We start from the raw sequence: 12,639 nt of genomic DNA, 5'->3' as shown, positions 1-12,639 counted from the left end.
TGTCCCAACAAAATATGGGTACATGGACAATGGCTTGCCCGATGTTTGCTTACTTGACAGGCCCAACTTTCACCATATGGATAACTACATCAAAAATCAAATCAATAAATTTACACTATTGTACCAATAAATATAACATTTCTTTCACATTCTCAATCACATTAGCAGAACACACATCCCAATAATATTTTGTTGTCATTAGAACATGAATCAATTTTAAGCAATCACAATGGTGATCTTTTGATAGGGCATGTGTAATGTATGAGGTTTTGTATTTTGTTGATTTGACTATATTGAAAGAAGTGTTTTGCTGATGTGTATGGACCAACAAAATGTATCGGTACAATGATGTAAATTTGCTTGCTTAATTTTTGTGTAATAGAGGTGAGATCCAATATTGATTTTTGTATAAAAATGTGTGTCTATGTTGAAGTTGGTCCCATATTGACAAAGTGAGCCAATTACATGAGGGCCAGCTAGTCTCCATGATACCATACTTGGGCAAACATAGTAAGGCTAGTAACATACGATCTCATATATATATGATATCATATATGAACTCAGATTACGATATCATATCTCAGATTACGATCTCAGATCTAACAAGATGAAGACAAACACTAATAAAAAAAATTAATAATAATAATAAGAAAAAGAAAATGATGAAGATGATTATGGAGGTGTGATGATGGTAGAGGAGCGACGGTGGCGGAGATGGAGGCAAACAGTGACAATGGTGGAGATTGAGGCAAATGTGGCAATGGTGGAAGTGGAGATGGAGAGTAGATGTCTTAGATCTAGGTATTTTTTTATATCCGTGCCTATTGAAGAACAAGGACAAATGTGAGATTATGCAATTATTAATTTTTAAAATAGGTATTTATGTGGGAAAGATGTACTTATATGACAATATTTTTCTTTGACCTAAGTGTCTAACTTTCATAAAGTGGGCATTAATATGTCATTTTCCGAACAAAATACCATTGGTAGAATTGCTAATAACACGTCAAGTGCCTTATATTTCCCCACTTTTTGGATCTATTTTATATGTATATTTAGTTTTAAGTTTTAATTATTTTTCCGTACAAATTTTATGTGTATATTTAGTTTGAACTTCAAATATTTATTAGTTATCATATCAATATCACAATAAAAGTTAGAAAACATAAATCATAGCTAAGACCTATTTATATTTATTATTTATATATGTTTCATGTATCATATATGCATGATGTATGTATAAATGGGAATGAAGCTCTCCTTCATTTGGGATGACTATATGTTCGGTGTCTCCCACGAAGGACATGAGATATAAAAAATTCGACTGTTGGGATTGGGAGTATTGTTGTAAATAATAATATATAGGCTATGATGTTGGGGCCTTATAAATTGTATAATGAATTTACCAAACTAGCTATTGTATTGTATCACATACAAATATACAATATAGCAATAGAAATGAAAAGGAAGTCAAACAAGAAATATATAAGAATAAAAACCCATTTGAAGAAAATTGAATCAAGAATGCATATATAATCAAGTCTAGCGTTGAACATTATCTCCTTAAGATTTATTTATCCCCTACGGTGCTTCTAGCCAAACGGACATAAATCTCCCGGGATGAAATGATCGCACTTACTCAAGATAGGAAGTGGCAAATCTTGAGTCTCTGATGGAACAATAAATGAAAGCACTTGAGGTATCTCTTGCTCTCCCTCCCCCTCTCTCTCTAAAAGCCTCTCACTTCTCTCACTACATACTTCCTTTACCATCTATTGACTTTACAAAGCTTCATGGTCTACCTGGTGTGTTCTTTGCTGGATTGTCGAAGGCCTCGCTCTACATTTCATTGATTCCAAAGTTTTGGGTAAACAATTGTCCATATATAATAGACGATTCACATTATTGCTCAATATTTAGATAGAATATAACTAACCTAAAGAATAGGCGAGTGTTTAGTTTTTTCCAACTGAATCTGTGGCAATTAATTTTTATTTTATGATACGTAGTAGATGAATAATTGTAATTATGAATTATCGGTGTAAACAAAGGGCTTCCACATTTTCACGATCACTCTCTATCTTGAAGGGAGAAGGTACAAAATTGGATCGGATTCAATAATTACTTAATTAGGATAAAAAGAATTATAAAATACATAGAAATTTACAAGAACAAATATAAAACTAACCTAGAATCAATAGGTTGAGGCGCTTGAGTCTTTCAGAGAATAAAGTAATTAATCTAAAATGCTAGATATGAGTTTGTCTAAACGGTGTCGTTAACTAGAAAAGTAGGTAAAATAACAAAAAAAAAAAACACAAAAAAGGTACCATTGCTGCAAGGTAGACTCAACCAAGGCGTGGCGCAAACAGGCAACTGTAGTTATAACCATCAGACGAACAACACTTTTCCGTGACATGTAATTTAATACTACGTTTTATAAAAAGAAAAATTCGTCCAGAGAACCAACGCGGCTCCATCCTTCACCAAATCCATATCAAAAAGGAGCCAACGAAGCTAAAGTAGCTCATATGTCATATTAGCTAGAGCTCGATACTTAAATTCAATACTCAAACGAGACACAACCAATTGCTTATTCCTACGCCAAGAGATGAGAGGGTCCCCAAGGACGAAGCAATAACCTGTAATGGAATGACGATCAATAGGACCCTTGCTCGATTGGCATCAGAATAGGCATATAATGTCAGAGAAGACCGAGCAAAGAAATAAAAACCTTGGAACAAAGTACCCTTGGCATAGCGCATAATATGTAGCATAGCGACAAAATGAATAGAGCGTGGAGTAAACATGAACTTACTTACATAATTAACAGCGTACGCAATGTCAGGACGTTTGACAATAAGGTATATAAGGCTGCCAACCAACCGTCAATAGAGAGTGAGATCACGGAGTAAAGTTCCATATGTTGGAGCAAGAAGAGTTTGTGTCTCAAGGGAAGTGGTAGCAATTTTGGTGAGAAAGAAGATTAGAAGCATACTTTGCTTGAGACAGATAATAGCCATCAAGAGCAATAGTGATCTCAAGATCCAAAAAATATATCAAAATGTTGATGAAGAGACTTCTTGCGAGAGTCAATACCAACAAGATCATCACATGTAATAATCATATCATCAACATTGAGTAGTAGAAAGTTGAGACCATAAGCAAAAAGACGACTAAAGAGAGTTCAGTCATAGAAACTGCGAGTGAAGCGAAACTACTGAATAGTAACTGATAATACCAAAGCCAACCTCCACTAAGAACATGCCACGTGTCCTAACACCTGGCATAGAATAGAGAGCATACAAGAGGATGAACATCTAAGAGGGCGAGGAGAAGAGTCCCATGGCATGACCTAGGACCACCATCGGTACCCCGTCAGGCATACATGCTCGGTTCCATAGGATGACCTATCCAGGTGCTATGCTCCATAAGAGAAACGGTTACTAGAAGAGTAACCGACAAATCCACGTCCTCACCCACGATCTTCCACAACTGCTCGTAACCGCCACTTCCTAACCAGTATAAAAAGGGACCCTCCACCACAGGTAAATGGTACATGCTACTTTTCCTACTCTTGCACATTTGAGAGAAGAGAGCTCCAAAAACCGAACACTCTCCCTTCTTGTCTAAGTACTGACTTGAGCGTCGAAGAGGGGAGAACCTTGGGGACCCCCATAGCTTATGTGCTTCATTGTGTAGGACGAACTTGGCATGACATAGCATAGCAAGGCTTGAAATAGCATAACATAACTCAGCATTGCATAACATCTTTTGACCAGCGACGTTATCAAAACCAGAGAAAGTTTTGTACGTAATCAGTAACATAGATATATGGTAACATCATGCAAAATAAATCACCAACCAATGCATTTATTTATAATACTCTCTCTTACTCCCTCTGTGTCCTGTTATACAAACATCATCTCGTGTTTACTCTTTAGATATATTATCAAGCATAAGACCCCACATATAATACACACCACTCCATTTAATATCTAATACTACAATATGATAACCAATTAATCACTCATGAGCTACAGCAACTACTTGCTTCCCTATGTTGCGGCCACTGAAAAGTCCTACCAAAGCTGCAGGGCCGCTGTCCAGGCCTTCAGCTACATCTTCCAAAGAATTGATCTTCTTTTCTTTGATGTAAGGCAGCACTGCATCTAAAAACTCTGAGTATCGGGAGAAGTAATCGAAACAGACAAAGCCCTCAATACGAACACGATTAGATATCACACTCCTCAAATTGTAAACAGGTTCTGGATGATCAAGATTGTGCTGAGAGATCATTCCACACACTGCAATTCGACCGCGTGATCTCATGTTCAGGAGCACTTCATCAAGCATTTTACCTCCAACATTCTCAAAGTAAATGTCAATGCCTTTGGGGAAAAACCTGGTGACAATAGGGAAAAGAAAAAAGAGAATCAATTCAGTAAAACACGTCTCCTTGAGTCGTGCATTAAAATTTCCATGTACATCATCACATAACCAACCTTTTCAAAGCTGCAACCAAGTCGTGCTCTTCTTTATAGTTGAAAGCCTCATCAAATCCAAACTTAGTTTTTAAGAGTTCAACCTGATTTAGAAGAATATAAACATCAATTTCGACCCTGTGACAAGACAACTCCAATATGAAGTACGCAATGAAAGAGGACTATAAGAAAGCAAAAGGAATTGGTAGAATCAGGAAAAATGACCTCTCTAAGTGCTAATTACTAGTTCACTTCAAACAAAAAAGCTCTCACAAACTAGACGTTTTCAAAATTCAAATCATGCTCAGCTGCTTTCAGAGGGAGAAACAATCGTTCTGTGGGAAGAAATTTCGCTCGCTCCTTGTTTCAAGCGCAATCACCAAAATATGGCTTCTCAACATTTGCAAAATGAAAAAAAAAAAGACAGAGAGGAAAAAAGTATCTCCAAACACCGCTAAAGAAATATTTCCTTTTGCAATACAAATGGACTTTAAATAAAAGCTGGGTTTCCACTACCGAAAAATACTTTCATGAAGAGCAAATAGGCAACAAGAGTCAAATTCTCACTGTATCTCTTTAAAGAGGATGAATAATTCAAGGAATATCCTATACAAGAGCCATCAAATAAAAACAAAGTGTTGAAGAAGTAAAAAAAACTCCATTTGTAGATGGATGGCTGATAGAGTCGCGCCCATACACGCTTAGCACCCAAGGCCCAACCGATACCCACCCATATGGGCCGGCTGTACCCAAGGTCTCTCAGCCCATACTAGAAAACCTTGGGTACTAAGGGAGGCCCGTACCTCCCCCTATAAACAACACCTTAGCTCTCACATCTTTCGATGTGGGACAATCCTATCAATACCCTCCTCTTCAAGACCAACGCCCACGTTGGTCGTGCACCATGGCCGACCACTCCGGCAGGTGCACCCCCGTTGGTCGAGCACCATGGCCGGCCACTCCACATGCGCGGCCCCAAGTTGAAGGCACAACAGGATCATGCTCCGATACCATTGATAGAGTCGCGCCCATACACGCTCAGCACCCAAGGCCCAACCGATACCCACCCATATGGGCCGGCTGTACCCAAGGCCTCCCAGCCCATACTAGAAAACCTTGGGTACTAAGGGAGGCCCATACCTCCCCCCTATAAACAACACCTTAGCTCCCACATCTTTCGATGTGGGACAATCCTATCGATGGCTCACCTTTTCTTTGCTTCCAGCACTTCCAACAACATAACAACCCTTCAACTTTGCAAACTGCCCCACAATATGACCAACAGCACCAGATGCCGCAGAAATGAAGACATATTCACCTTCCTTTGGAGAACAAATCTCATTAAAACCAAAATGGCCAGTAACTCCAGGCATACCTATTGTGGAAAACAAAATTTTACAAAATGAGAATTGTGCTTATGCACGTAAATAATATATAGTGCAGGCAGGTTCCTTGATGCTTATGGTAATGTAAATTTGGAAAATTTTTGACTCAATACCAACCACCAATGAGAAGAGAAATGCGTTCAACCTTGTGACTAGTTACTCGGCTCACATTTAAATGGCAATCGATTTGAAGAATATGGTTCTAATTTTTTATGTTATTTTTTTCTAAACAACTGCAGGGGCTGATAGGCTAAATATAAAGATGAGACTTGTGTTTTAGGACTTTGGAGGGCTAGGTCATGGTTATCTTTTCGATGGTAGGAGTACGGATATTAAAAAGGAAGTTCGTGCAGATACCGTGTAGTCTCTTTTACATAAGGGTCAAGATCAAGTACACTCTCATTCTGTTTCTGGTGAAGGAAGATATATTTCAAGCTTTTCAAGAAATAATGATCAAGTTAGATACAGATTCTTTAGTTCGGATCGTTCTGGTAAAAATCAAAGTAAGATTACAGGTATGTCATGGATGGCTAGTGTAGAAGCTGGTGTTACTTGGTTATAAGCTAGCAGATGCAACAAACAAATAGCTAGAACAGTGCTCCATGTTACTCAAGTGGTATATGGCTAACTTAAATAATGCATCAACAATGTCCCCAATCAACAAAATTTAGCACAACTAATTCAAATAACGCAAAGAAAGCCTCACCGACGCGAAAACATGGCATTAAGTTGATAACTTAATTAGTATTCCCATATCAGAACTTCTTAATTCTAATAGACATGAGAGAGCAGATAACTTACCAAGAATCCTAGCGTAGTAAGACAAGGGAACATCAGTGTGCTGGATTTTGAAGAAACCTTCAGGTTTTGTGATAAGACTGTACTCCTCCCATTGAATTCTGAATCCCCAAATTAAGTCACCCACCTTAAACTCTGGGTTCTTAGAGTCCAACACTTTGGCAACCCCAAATCCGCTTATGGGCTGCATGATTTTTTGTTTATCAAGAAAAAATCTACAAATTAGCACAAGATCTCAACAACAATTAATTAAAGATAATTTTGGTGGATACTGCCAACTTCAACTCAAATAGATTAAACCTAAATTGCGTGAAAATGCAGATTTAGTCAATCCTCACAACTAAAAAAAAATCCTTAAATCACAGAATTGGTGATAATATATAAGATAATGCAACCCCCAAACAGAAAGATGAAGAATGAAATTTCTGCTTACAGCGTCAAGAGGGAAGGTAGGGAACTCGGCACGTTGGGACTCCCCCGTACGGATTCGCATGGAAGAATCGCAAGACAAGTAGAGATTCTTGACCAAAATAGCACCCTCTGGAGACCCATCGGGCACTCTGAGCTCGATAGTGCTTTCAGATGTCACGTATAGGTCCGATTCCTTGGGGGAACCTTTCACATACCCCTTCAGCTTCACCTGCTTGTTCTTCACCACATCACCACCCCTGCTCGCCATTCTTGATTCCTCTTCTTCTTCTTCTTCTTGGTCTTAAATCTGTGTGGATCGTCCATTTTATATAGGATAACATTTAATTACCATTCAACGTTACGTATTCAAGTTCTATTTGCTAAAATTGAGTTCAAACTGTACTGAAAGGTGGACGAATTAAAGACTGATCTTCCTGGGGTGGATTCATGATTCATCCCTGGCTAGAGCTTTTGAATCAAAGCTTCAACCGTTCAACGTTACGCTTACGTATTCAAGTTTTATTTGCTAAGGTTGAAATACAATTTCCCCTTCAGAACCCGTACTGGTATATAATAGTATTATCTTTTTATTAAAAAAAACTCAATGCAAGAGTCGAGAAACATCCTGATTTATGGCTTTCATAAATAAAGATTAAAATATTCATGGTATCGTCATTAGTTCATTGGGGCAACAATAACTATAGTTGTTTCGATATTTTAATTAATCTGGCAATGACGAAATTGATGATGTCATCATAGGACATGAATCAAACTTTTAACACTCACTAAGATTTTTTCTCCGGTAACATCCGTACGGTTTTTATTTCCTAATGTAACATCCGATTGCAAATATTACCCAATCTACCATTCTGAGTCTACATGGAACACAAAAGACATGATAATACCTCACCTCTTTCGTGTGGCAGTCTGTGTCAGCCTTATTTTTTTCACATGCATTAAAAAATGATAAAGCTTGAGAAAAGGAGACAAACATTCACTAATTTCTATTAGGACAAGACCTCCTAGTGTGACCTACAGTGTGACAAAGACCATAACGATGGGGTTTGAGGGCACCATCCTGAGCATCCATCTCATTGTGAAAGCGAGTGGACTGAGGCCGACCTTTCTTACACCTCTGCAAACTAGGATCTGGAATAATAAGTGGACCATAGTAAGTGGGTCAGGTTGATCGGTCTGGTACAGGAAAAAACATCGAAGCCTAAGTATTGAGATAACTCTGCATGAATAAAACCCGTCCACGAACAGAGACCAATTAATTCTCTGGGCAGAACATACAATAATAACATGCGAACAAGGGTAACGATATATTAACCACTCGTTGCATGTACATGTGACATTGGCCAAGTCAACAACATTTGAAAGTCGAGGTATGTGCATGTGCTTCAATGTGGTACATCTTCACAGCATAAATCAGTTATGCCTTCGTTGCAAATTGTGCTCCGACTACTGCTCTGAAACTGTGAGAATGTTGAAGGCCCTGCGCCCATATTGCCATGAAACTGAGATTGCTGGCCAATCTCGTATTGATGCTCATCATCAGCATCATCATCATTCTCCAAGATCTCGTCTTCTTCTTCAGAATCATCGGATCGAAGATCATTGTAGCTGAATGTATCAACGCTGAGAGCGCATATATGCTCCTGTGATATCAAATTTGGAATTACATTTAGGTTTACCGTATTAGCCCTAAGATCCATATTCCCTTCAAAGCACAAGTAATAATCTAATTAGATGCATAAATAATATTTATATATATAAACAATACATACATATATATATATATATATATATAGATTGCCTTTGCAGCTGTGTGTCGTCGATAGCAGCAAGTGGAGACTGGACAGAGGTGTGAGGTGTGAGGGAAACATCCAGCAGGTGGAGGGTTATTTAAGGGCAGCAGAACACATCAATTATTGGTGAGAGGGGTGTTTACTCCATGAAGTGAGATGTGAATGCATGTGTAAGGTGACCCACGTGAGCATTACCATCTTTGTCTCATTTTCTCAAACTTTATCATTTCTTAATGCATGTGAAAAAAAATAAGGTTGACACACGAAAGAGATGTGAGATATTGTCATGTCTTTTGTGGTGTCATGTAGGCTCAGAATGATAAATTGGGTAATATTTACAATCGGATGCTACACTGGGATATAAAACCCATATTGATGGTACATGAGAAAAAAATCCACTTATTAATGATTTTTTTCTTTTCCTTTTCAATCTGATCATCTATCGAAAATTTGATTCGCTACTCACCTTTGTGTTGGGTTGAGGGGACATCCGGTACGCCGTGTGTCGGACTATTGTCCTGTGTAAGTCGTGAGTAGTTGGATTCCGTAAAAGCAATCCAACGGTTTATCTCTTTCGGCCAAAATACAAGATTTGTCAATCAACATGTTTCAACTTTCAAGCTTTTCTCGTTTTTTAGTAATAAACAACGGCTGGAACGAAGAAGAGAGAATGCCGAATCTGCAACCAATTTTGTTCTGTGGATCTTTTTTATTCCTCGATTTCATGCTCTTCAAGGCCTGTGATTGGGGTTTTCTTGGCAGCTGATGTGTCAAATATATACATACATTTGTGCATCCTTTACACATAAGTTCATTGCATTTTGAGTTGATTAAGAGTTAATATTGCCTAAGAAAGCTATATTTGCATATTATAGGAGTCAAGGCAAGAAAGGAAGGAAAAGAGTGCAAAATGAAGATTTGGAGCCTAGTACTGATTTCCGATCGATCGGACATATTCCCGATCGATCGGACCTGCCAAAACACCTAAAAATATCATCGAGACAGATTGTATTTCCGATCGATCGGACTATTACCGATCGATCGGAGTACTATTCACAGCACTGCGTAGTTTCGCGGAAAAGACCCGAATTCACGTGTTTCTAAGCCAAAACGACCCCAACTTGTTTTGGAAACGACATAAGAGTTTGGAGAAGTATAAAAGGGCATAAGATAGGGTTTTGGTGGAGAGCTTGGAGGCTGGGGAGCTGGATTTCGTGCTACCTCCATTGGAGAGCTTGGAGGCCACCTTGGAGCTTGGAGAAGAAGAGGATCTACAAGGGGGTTTCCTCTCTCCTTTTCTATCCTAGTTTCTATGGTTGATTTCCTTTGTTTAATGATGTATTTTGCTTCCATGAGTGGCTAGATTTCCTACTAGGGACTTAATGTAACTAAACCTTGAAGATTCAATAAACTTGATTTCCTTATTTCTTAATTTCTCTCTCTCTTGATTGTCTATGGGTGTGATTAATGCTTTTGAGTGTTTCGCCATCATTCAATTGATTTGCTGCCTAGATTGAGACCGGAAGGAGATATCTAGGGTTTGCCTCAAACCATAGATGACATAGGGTGCATGAACCATAGGAATATAGGTTTGTGACTTATGCAATCGCTAAATGATTTCCATTGTTCGTAATGGGTTTTTGATATATTAATCCGATTGTTAGGAATAACAGGGATTTATATTGAAAATACGTTTGATGTATCTAGGAATAGAACATTGAATAGGTTGGGAAATCGATTGTCATTATTGAGAGATGAATTAGGGATTAAGGAATCAAGGGAATTGAATTGGATAGGTGAGGTGAAGTTAAGTACCCTAGTGCTTTCCATCCTTGATTTCATATTTGTGTTTGATTTGTTTTTGTTCTTTTTAATTAGTTTAGTAAAAATCAAAAACAAACCGCAAAATCGTTCCCCAATTTACATAATTGTAGCTAGTTTGACATTGATTTCTTTTGCCAACACATCCCTAGTGGAAACGATAATTTACTCATCTTTATATTACTTGTGCGATTTGTGCGCTTGCAATTAAATCCATATCAAGTTTTTGGCGCCGTTGCCGGGGATTGAGGCAATTGTTTTTTTGTCTCAAATTAGGTTTTAAATTGTGTTAATTGGTTTTTTTTATTTTTCTGCAGAAATTATTTCTCTTGTATGAGCTTGGGAACACGTTCTTCTAATCCAGAATTAATTGCTATTGATTTGGAGATTGAAAGAACTCTTCACAATCTTAGACGAGAGCTTATTAATAATCAAATGGAAGGCATTGGAGACAATCAAGGGAGGGGGGATGTTGGTGATCTTGGTGGAGCTGTAAATGTGAATGTTGGCAATGGTAATGGTGGAGGTGCTAATGGAAGAAATGGTGGTGATGAAGTTGAAGGCCCTCCTAGGCAATTTGACCCTCGCTCTCTTGAGGAATGTGCTAGGCCTACTTGGGACACAAATCCTTCAAGCATCCGCTATCCTCCTATCAATGCTACTAATTTTGAGATCAAGCCGGCTATTATCAACATTATCTCAAATTCGGTTGTTTTCTATGGTCTTCCTAATGAAGAGCCCAATGTCCATCTTCGCTCTTTCTTGCATATGTGCACTACTTTTGGGATTAACGGAGCTTCTAAAGATGCTATCTTGTTGAGGTTATTCCCATTTTCTTTGAGGGACAAGGCTAAGGAATGGTTAATGTCCTTGCCTCCCAATTCTATCACCACTTGGGATGAGATGGCGGAGCAATTCTTGACAAAATTCTTTCCTCCGGGCAAGGCGGTGCAAATTAGGGCGGATATCATGTCCTTTGCCCAAAAGGATTTTGAATCATTTTATGAGGCTTGGGAGCGCTTTAAAGGAATTATTCGAAGTTGCCCAAATCATGGTCTTCCGGAATGGGTGGTGTACCAAGCTTTCTATAATGGGTTGTGCATGCATACTAAGGAGATTATTGATGCGGCCGCGGGAGGTTCTTTTATGACCAAAAATCAAGAGGAGGCTAGGGAATTACTTGATAAAGTGGCCAAGACCACTAACTCTTGGTCCTCGGTGAGGGGGAATCCAAAGCAAGGAGGAAGTTTTAGAGATGATGAAGTTATGTCTACCTTGGCTATTATGGCAAAGAAGATTGATGCATTGACACTAAATCAAGCTCAAGGAGTACATGCTATGCAAAGCACACCTTCTCATATGTCTTGTGCTTATTGTTGTGGACGCCATCCTACGAGGGAGTGTCTTATTGCTTCTTCATCTAATCCTAGTGAGCAAGTGAATGCCATTAGTGGAGGTAATTTCAATCAACCCCGCAATGATCCTTATTCCAACTTCTACAATCCGGGATTTAGGAATCACCCCAACTTCTCTTGGAGCAATACTCAAAATGTGCAAAATCCTCAACATCTAGTGCAGCCCCAAGAGAAGAAGATGGATATTGATGAGATGTTCTCAAAGCTTGCGGAAGGTCTTGATATGCTTACAACGCATACCTCCCAATTTATGACAAGGACGGAGCAATACATGAGTAAAACCGATGCCACTCTACAAGCTCAAGCAACTTTGATGCAAAACTATGGAACTTCCATCCTGAATCTTGAGGTACAATTGGGGCAAATAGCTAACAATTTGTCATCTAGAGAAAGAGGTACCTTGCCAAGCCAACCGGAATTGAATCCAAGAGGGAAGGATAAAGAGCAATGCATGGCAATCACTCTCCGGACTGGTAAGGTAGCTCAAAATGCTGCTGATCTTGATGCCGAAAAG

The 12,639-nt window shown here is 38.7% G+C and overlaps 1 protein-coding gene and 1 non-coding gene across 2 annotated transcripts; both read right to left on the bottom strand.

The window, feature by feature from the left end:
- Positions 1–3,833: 3,833 nt before the first annotated feature.
- Positions 3,834–7,561, bottom strand: LOC119988524 (2-alkenal reductase (NADP(+)-dependent)-like). Its single transcript, XM_038833583.1, has 5 exons — positions 7,101–7,561; positions 6,671–6,851; positions 5,693–5,859; positions 4,506–4,588; positions 3,834–4,405 (listed from the first exon to the last, which is right to left on the bottom strand). Exons 1-5 carry the CDS (start codon positions 7,344–7,346, stop codon positions 4,027–4,029), a joined length of 1,056 nt encoding a protein of 351 aa, XP_038689511.1. The 5' UTR covers positions 7,347–7,561; the 3' UTR covers positions 3,834–4,026.
- A 4,101-nt stretch (positions 7,562–11,662) lies between these two features.
- LOC119990262 lies at positions 11,663–11,768 on the bottom strand. Its single transcript, XR_005465990.1, has one exon. It is a non-coding gene; the product is annotated as a small nucleolar RNA R71 (small nucleolar RNA).
- Positions 11,769–12,639: the final 871 nt, after the last annotated feature.

Source organism: Tripterygium wilfordii, chromosome 21, assembly GCF_013401445.1.
Source record: "Tripterygium wilfordii isolate XIE 37 chromosome 21, ASM1340144v1, whole genome shotgun sequence".
In the NCBI taxonomy this organism is placed as follows: Eukaryota; Viridiplantae; Streptophyta; class Magnoliopsida; order Celastrales; family Celastraceae; genus Tripterygium; species Tripterygium wilfordii.
This window is presented reverse-complemented; position numbering and strand designations above follow the sequence as displayed.